Genomic DNA, 7,971 nt, shown 5'->3' on the forward strand with positions numbered 1-7,971 from the left:
AGTTGGAGGTTGCTGTGCGCTGTGATGCCACGGCATTCTACCCAGGGCAACCACTTGAGGCTCTGTCTCAAAAAAAAATAAAAATAAATAAAAAAATAAGCTCTATGTAGCATAAAAAATTTGGCAGGTTGGGAGAAAAAGATGATGCCTAACTCTCATGGAGAAAGGGACTATGGGTAAAAATTTAAAGGAAATTATCAAAGTTCTTTCCTGCCTGTAACAAAGCCAAGGCAAGAGTTAACCCCACATTTAGAACACTCATTTAAATTCCTTGATTATTTACTCTCAGAATCTACCTTTAATCTCTGACTCTGAATGGACTTATCCTTTAAGCACTCCAAAATCAGGGAAAGGGCATTAAGAGCTTCACAGAAGGTTTGGCACCTGTAACGCAGTGGTTACAGCATCAGCCACGTACACCGAGGCTGGTGGGCTCGAACCCCGCCTGGGCCAGATAAACAGCAATGACAACTGCAAGAAAAAATAGCTGGGTGTTGTGGCAGGTGCCTGGTAGTCCCAGTTACTGGGAGGCTGAGGCAAGAGAGTCGCTTAAGCCCAAGAGTTTAAGGTTGCTGTGAGCTATGACTCCATGGCACTCTATCGAGAGTAACATAATGAAACTCTGTCTCAAAAAAAAGCTTCACTGAAGGACAGCCCCAAGCATATGTGCATACAGCTAATTATGAAACCACTAGTTATTATTTTTTCTAATCTTTTTTTATAATTTATTAGTGACTTGATAAATATAAAAAGTCTTGAAATAATAGTAAAGATGGAGAGAGATCTGGGTATTGAAAGGTTAATGTCCAAATCACTGAATAGTTATTTCAATGAATTTTTGCAGCAAAACCAGCACAGCATATTGTTATGTACCTTTACAATTACAAAGCAAGTATATTATACCTGTACAGTTATGCCAGAATCATAGCAAATAAGAAAGTGAAAAGCATGAAAACTAGTATTGCCAGCCTGGCTATTACAAAGGGGTAATATATACTAATTTTCTATGTCCTAAATAGAAACTATTTAGAAATTATTTAGGATATATTACTATACTAGAAATTACTTAACATATATTATTATTTTACTTCTAAATCCTTTACAAATAACGTGACCTATGATTAAATAAACAAAGAAGTAGGAAAATAAATAATAAGGAGTCAAGGTCAAATAAGGCAGTCTCTAAACATCGAATAATAAGCAATCTACACAGGCCTTGTCTACCCTCTCCATTATCTGAAACTTCTCTGTAGCTGCCATGAACTCATTGTGAAAAAATAAAAACAAAAAGCTTATAACTTTTTGATAATTGCTGTCCTCAGTGTTCAGAATTGGAGAAAGGAGCAAGCCATGAAAACACACCGAGCTTAGGGAATCTAATCACACCCAGACTGCCTAGGTTACTCTTTGGTAAGGAATACTTTCCCCCAAACTGTTTAAAAGCATAATATATCAAGTGTAAATATAGTTGTTTTTTTACTTCATAGTATCATATTTCCTAAATATCTACTTACTCATGACTTTTAGGTGGTTACTAAAGATTATTTTTTTCAGTGAAAGTGCTATACAAGTGTTAACAGTTTTCCAAGTTCATGTATTCAAATGAGCAGATACAATTAAATTATTCAAATAGCTAAAATGAATGGCATGGAGAGATTTGAATCTTACTTCTTATGCAACCTCAGATGTATAAGAAGGGGTAGGAGCCAAAGGGCTGCAGAGGAGACAAGGAGTTCAGAGAAGAGTAAAGAAAGGAAGTGGAAAGGGTACGGTTGAAATTTAGTTGGCCCGTGCTGGGGACAGGAGGAGAAATAATTTTTATTTTGACTATGCAGAATGACCCAGCCGAGACTGAGACAGTCTAGTACGGGCAATGCTCTAATTTTCCTTGAGATGGTTTAACATAGGGGGATTACTCCTGGAATCTTTTGTTGATTCCAGTAAGATGCATAATATTTGATCTTTTACACATAATGTTGCTTATTTTAAAAACTATGCTGCAGGTAATATACAACCAACTTACACACGGGCGTTTGGAAGACTACCCATTTTGTATTGAAACTCTATATTAGAATATAAACAAAGACCAATGCTAAAAAAGTAACTTTTCACATCCAACAAACCAAATTTCCGAGAAATTTAGAAGAAAACATGGAACAACCTTCATTTTACAGCATTTGGAAGGACCCTGTTTAGCAGATGATACATTTGCAGCACATATTAGATATTTTTAGATGTGCTAGAAATACCCTTGCAAAATCAACCTACTAGGTAAAGACAGACTTTTATAAGTGACAACTGCAAATGATTAATTCTTGAACTCCAAGACCTTTGATGCTTTGTATTTTCAAAATTTTTTAAATTTTAACAAAGCTGTACAAGTACTTGGTAAAAATTATCTTGTGTTTATACACATCACATATATGGATCTCATAAAAATCTAAACTTAGGAGAATAGCCTAATAGCTTTTATTAAGAATTAAATGAATTTTCTGGATAACTTTTTAAATGTGCCAACATTTTGAATAATTTATAATACTTTTAAAAGGATTTAAAGTTATTTTTCCTTCAAAATTATTCCCTTTGCTATTCGCAGCACACCAACGATACACATTTAGTACACACGTTCTAACTTTTCCTTCTAGGTAATTTTTTACCTGATATTTCATTTTAGAATACCAAGCAGTTTTTAAAATGATGTCACATACAATTTAGACTTGCCTGTAATTTTGTATTAAAATAAGCTACAACAGCTCTTCTAAAAATGATATAAATAATATCGAGTCGTTATAAATTCAATTACTCTACATTTATGATTAAAAATGTAGACCCGTCCAGAAAAATCTGATGTAAAAAATAAATCCTATGAAGTGAATTATTAAACATAATGTCAAAGGTTTAATGTGTAAAAATATTTTGTCTCAGGAAAAGAAAAATCTTGGTTGAACATTATAGTCCGAGGTTCACATTGAACTCAAAATATTAGGAAGATTAAGTGATTTTCCGAACACCAGTGAGAAGTGTGTAGAAGACGGAGGTCACTCTTTGAAAGAAGATCTCTGTGACCTGTGTAAATTGGAGCCCTACAAACACTTCCAACAAGCATAGGTCAGAATAGGGTCATGGCTCCAGGCCCTCTGGACCACTGTTCACCCAGAGGAGTGTGCTCACCGCGTTAATCTCTCGTCCTTCAGTTCCAGGTCTGCCACTGTGATGAGCTGGTCCAGCTTGAATTTAGTGTCAATAATTTCTGCATCCCGAGGAGAGTAGGTACCACCCTCTTTCTGCTTCTGTCGAATCCTAAACCAAGTGCCATGGAGCCCAAGAAAGGAATAGTAGAGAAATCAGATGATAGATTTTGTTTTCTTTTTAAATAAAGACACCCAATCAAATATTAAAATCGCTTCTCTGAATACGTTGCACATTTATAGCTAGTCAAATTCTTCTTTCCTGTTTTAATTCTATAGAGTCTATTCTATATTCTATTTTTTTTTTTGTAAGCAAGTTGTTGGTCTGAAATTCCAAACTTCATGAGAACTAGCTGGTCAAGGTCAGAGCCATCAGCATATTAAAACTATAAAGTCAAGGAGACCGATGGCATGAGCCTGTTTCTCCTCCCTCTAGCTGTCACTTCGATTTGTCATAAAAAGAAAAATGCCAAAGTGGAAATAATTCAATGGCATCAATAGGACAAAGCTCCATTGTATTTACATGCATGAAAACATGACACGTAAAAGAGTCCTTTGAATGATCGCATTGATTTTTTTATATTATGATATACATAATATTATCTTTACTTTAAAACTCAGGTTCAAAAATAAAAATCACATGAGTCTGAGAATTAAATCAAAACCTTTTTATTTTAAGCCCTTTTCAGGCTCATTTCCCCTTGACACAGTATGGCATGTTATTAAGTAATATTTAGCCAGTCTATCTATTACATTTCAAATATTTATTAATTATGAGTCGGGTATTAAGGATGGGATAAAAGTATAAAACATGTTCCCTACCCTCGGGGTTAGTCAAAGAAAGGATCTAAATGTAGAAAAAGCATAAAAAGAAAAAAATTCAAATTACAACTCGTAAGACAATGCCTGATTAGTTATAACAATATTATATGATATTATAACTACTATTATTTGCAGGAAGTGAAGAAGCAGAATTTGACCTTGATGTGGCAGGAGGAGAAAGGAGATGGAGCAGATTTTAGGCTGAGCGCAGAGGTGTGTAAAACTCTCAGGAATATTCAGGTGAGAACAGACCCCCCTTTGGCTGAAGAGAAGTGTGTAGGACAGTTTTAGGGAAAGGGGGAACCATTTTCTGCCCACGTAAGGAGTTCATCATGCCAGGAAATAACTGAGAAGATTTTGAAGCAGGGAAATGATATGACACACACCCCACTGCAGGGCAGGGACGAGACCTGTATCTTTCAAAGTGCCTGATATAATAGCTTTCTCTCACTAAACTTCAAAATATACAAATAGTATGTGGTGCAGGGAAAATAATCTTTTTCAAGAGCCTTTCAGATAACCCATTAAAATGATGATTTAAGAGATTTGTGATGAAACAGCTGAGGCATGGCATTCAGAATACAGAACATTCTTCAGTTAAAATATTCTAATGAGCTATTCGGGGAATTAGTGGTTATTTTTCAAATATAGGATCTCTTTAACCTGACGATCTGCCTTAGGAAACTCGATTTTAGGTCAGAAGTAACATTTGCACAGAGGTCCTGTAAACAGCATGGGAATTAGAAAGCTGGTATAAGGAACTGGAAGGGACGCTTGGAAGGCTCAGCACAGCCGTGTGATAAAGTGAGCACGACAAGAGGGGCCACCATATAAGGAAGTACGACATTTTACAGGTGGTGTCCTCCTTGTAAAAATGAGCTCTGCTGTGTAAACTCTAAAATTCAAATCTGATTGAAATATTTTAAATTAGACACCAGAGTTATAAATCATTCCAAAAGAATGTAGGAGGCCTGGAAGCGTCTGCATTTGGGTTGTCACCTCATTGCTCTCAGCACCAAATCCACTCTTCTTTGCCCTGCTTTGTGAAATTAGAACTGGACCCTGCACTTTCTTTTGCCAGCAGGCAGAATGATAATCTTTGTCAGTGGAGGGCACTGGAGTAACCAGGCATTGCCAATCTGGGTTCCTGTGCTGCATCATTATTATTTATTTTGGGCCCAACAGATCACCTAAGCGAATTCTTGTTGCCTCTGAAGGGCATACTCTCCCCATCACATCGGTCTGAGCAGCTCCAGCTCACACCAACCAGCAAAGTGGGAGGCTTCTATTGCCAATTCCCACTTCCCTTCGTCTAATAATGATCATAGCTTCTACAGAACAGTCCATCCTCTTCCCCCTGCCATACTTCGTACACTGATAGGCCATAGGCCCATATGTAGCCATTCCATGTGAGCCTTTCCACTTCTGAGCTTTCTTTACTGTCCTCTCCCTGACACTAAAGAGAAAGCTGCTTGAATGCACTTTCTACCTCTCAGCCTTTTGCCTCCTTTACTCATCAACCATTTCTACCAGTTCCCGGTTCTTTACATGAAATGTTTCCCATCCAAATGGAAGTCTTTCCTTCTTTTTATGGTTAGATTTATATACGCTTTAAAACATCATACTGTGCATGATAAACATATATGTTTTATTCATCATTTAAAAAAAAGAAATGCTTCCCATTCAAATAACTGTCATGGCTTCTGTCTCCCGATTAGACTATGACTGATAAAGCAAAGCATCCTGGGAATGTAAGCACAAAGCATCCTGGGAACATAACACAAATAAATCTTACCTTGCAAATGCAAAGATAGCTGTTCCAAGAAGAATTATTGACAGAATACACAAAGTGACTGACAGAATGATCTCTACAGTTCTCTCTGAAAGGCCTTCACCTGGAAAAGAGAGATATCATTATTAATAAATAGTATCAAGGAATACAAACCACAAATTTTTATTCTTGGCATATTACTGGAGAGTGCTAGTTAAACACACAAAGTCGCCTGTTCATCTTACTCTCTCAGGTCTTTTAACTCTGTGGCTCAGTCCTGAGTCCTCTTCTTTTTCTTATCTAAACTACTCCATTTGTCAGCCCATCCTGCCTCACAGTTTTAATTTTCATCTCTGTGACAAATACTACTATATTATCATCTGTCAAGCTTTAGACATAAAATATATCCAATTGCCTACTAGACGTCTTTATCTAACATTTAAAAAATCGGTATATGCAAAGCTGAACTTCAACACTTTCCCCCTCTCAACTGCAGCCCGCCATCATCAACTCCATTGTTTCAGTTGCTCAGGATAAAAACCATGGAGTTGAACTTGACTTTCTCTTCCACGTAACACATCCACGGGAGGATGTGGGAGGAAATCCTGTTGGCTCTATTTTCAATGTACATGCCCTTTCCTTGAAAAGAAACCAGGGAACTTTGAAGAGAAGACAATTCCAAAGTGGGAATAAGGAACAAAATGAATGTAAGACATACAATGGTGCCGCAAAGCTAGGAAGGTGACAGGGCCTAACAAAGGACAAAAGATCACCCTGAAGAACCCTCGTTGGCCAAACAGAAAACAAAGTATGCATGATAATAAATACATGTAAAATCTGATACTGATCCAATATATGAGTCCTAATATTCAATAAAAGAGAAAACAAAAATACTGATTTGTAAACATTGCTTAGGGCCAGACACAGTGGCTCACACCTATAATCCTAGCACTCTGGGAGGTCGAGGAGGATGGATCATCTGAGCTCAGGAGTTTAAGACCTGCCTGAGCAGAGTGAGAACCTATCTCTAAAAAATAAAAAATAGTCCAGCGTTATGGAGGGCGCCTGTGGTCCCAGTTACTTGGTAGCTGAGGGAAGAGAATCACTTGAGCCCAAGAGTTTGAGTTTGCTGTGAGCTGTGATACCAGGGCAGTTACCAGGACAATTGAGGGAGACTCTGTGTCAAAAAAACAAAACAAAACAAAACAAAACATTGTTTACCTAGACCATCTCCTCACTCTTAATATTTGTAATTAATTCACAATTAAATTTTATAATGTGATGGCTTTCTTATATGAACTGTATTTCATATTTTTTAAAAAATAGCCCTACTTAATAAGACAAAGCTCTTAATTAGAGAATTTTGTTTAATAAATGTAGAAATACTGATAAAATTAGAGTTAACAATTTTGAATTCTTTTTTTTCTTTCTTTCTTTTTTTAGAGACAGAGTCTCCTTTTATTGCCCTCAGTAGAGTGCCATGGTGTCACAGCTCACAACCACCTCTAGCTCTTGGGCTTAGGCAATTCTCTTGCCTCAGCCTCCCAAGTAGCTGGGACTACAGGTACCCAACACAATGCCTGGCTATTTTTTTGTTGCAGTTTTGACCAGGGCGGGGTTCGAACCTGCCACCCTTGGTATATGGGGCCGGCCCCCTACCCACTGAGCCACAGGTGCCACCCAACAATTTTGAATTCTTAATGAAAACAATCCAGGTAACAATCATAAATGCATTCTAAAATGATTAAGAGAAAGGTTAATGGGGACTTAGATATTAATAGGATGGCAAAATATCACCCCACAAATTATTTCCTAGTCATAAGTGGGAAGAAACAACTTTCTAAAGAAGAACTATGCTGTTATTACCACTAAACCTACTGATTTTTAGCACCAAGTACAAAAATCAGATATTATACATTTCCTTCATGAAAAGATGTTTTGATCCAGGTAGTAACACAGGTGAAACAACCCTGACAAAGTATTGACGGTGAATATTCAAACTCTTAGAACTTATTTTGAATTTATAAATAGGGGAAAGAAGAAAAAATAAAAAGACACCAAGGAGAAACACCCAGACAGACCCAGAATATGGGCCCTCCCTCCGGAAACTTCCTCTGGCAGCTTCCATGGGCCTATGAAAAAGGAGGAGAAAGAGTGAGAAGGCGGGGCTTGTTAATGTTAGAGGACGAG

The 7,971-nt window shown here is 37.1% G+C and overlaps 1 protein-coding gene across 1 annotated transcript in view; it reads right to left on the minus strand.

The window, feature by feature from the left end:
- The window catches only part of PTPRQ (protein tyrosine phosphatase, receptor type Q), a 195,259-nt gene that overhangs the window by 39,925 nt on the left and 147,363 nt on the right, over positions 1 to 7,971 (minus strand). The window contains exons 33-34 of the mRNA XM_012814160.2: positions 5,806 to 5,905; positions 3,172 to 3,300 (exon numbers count right to left, since the gene is read on the minus strand). Of these exons, the coding sequence (XP_012669614.2) occupies positions 3,172 to 3,300; positions 5,806 to 5,905 (229 nt within the window). The remainder of the gene's footprint in view (positions 1 to 3,171; positions 3,301 to 5,805; positions 5,906 to 7,971) is intronic.

This window comes from Otolemur garnettii, unplaced genomic scaffold (assembly GCF_000181295.1).
Source record: "Otolemur garnettii isolate 467f Iridium unplaced genomic scaffold, OtoGar3 scaffold00007, whole genome shotgun sequence".
Classification (NCBI taxonomy): Eukaryota; Metazoa; Chordata; class Mammalia; order Primates; family Galagidae; genus Otolemur; species Otolemur garnettii.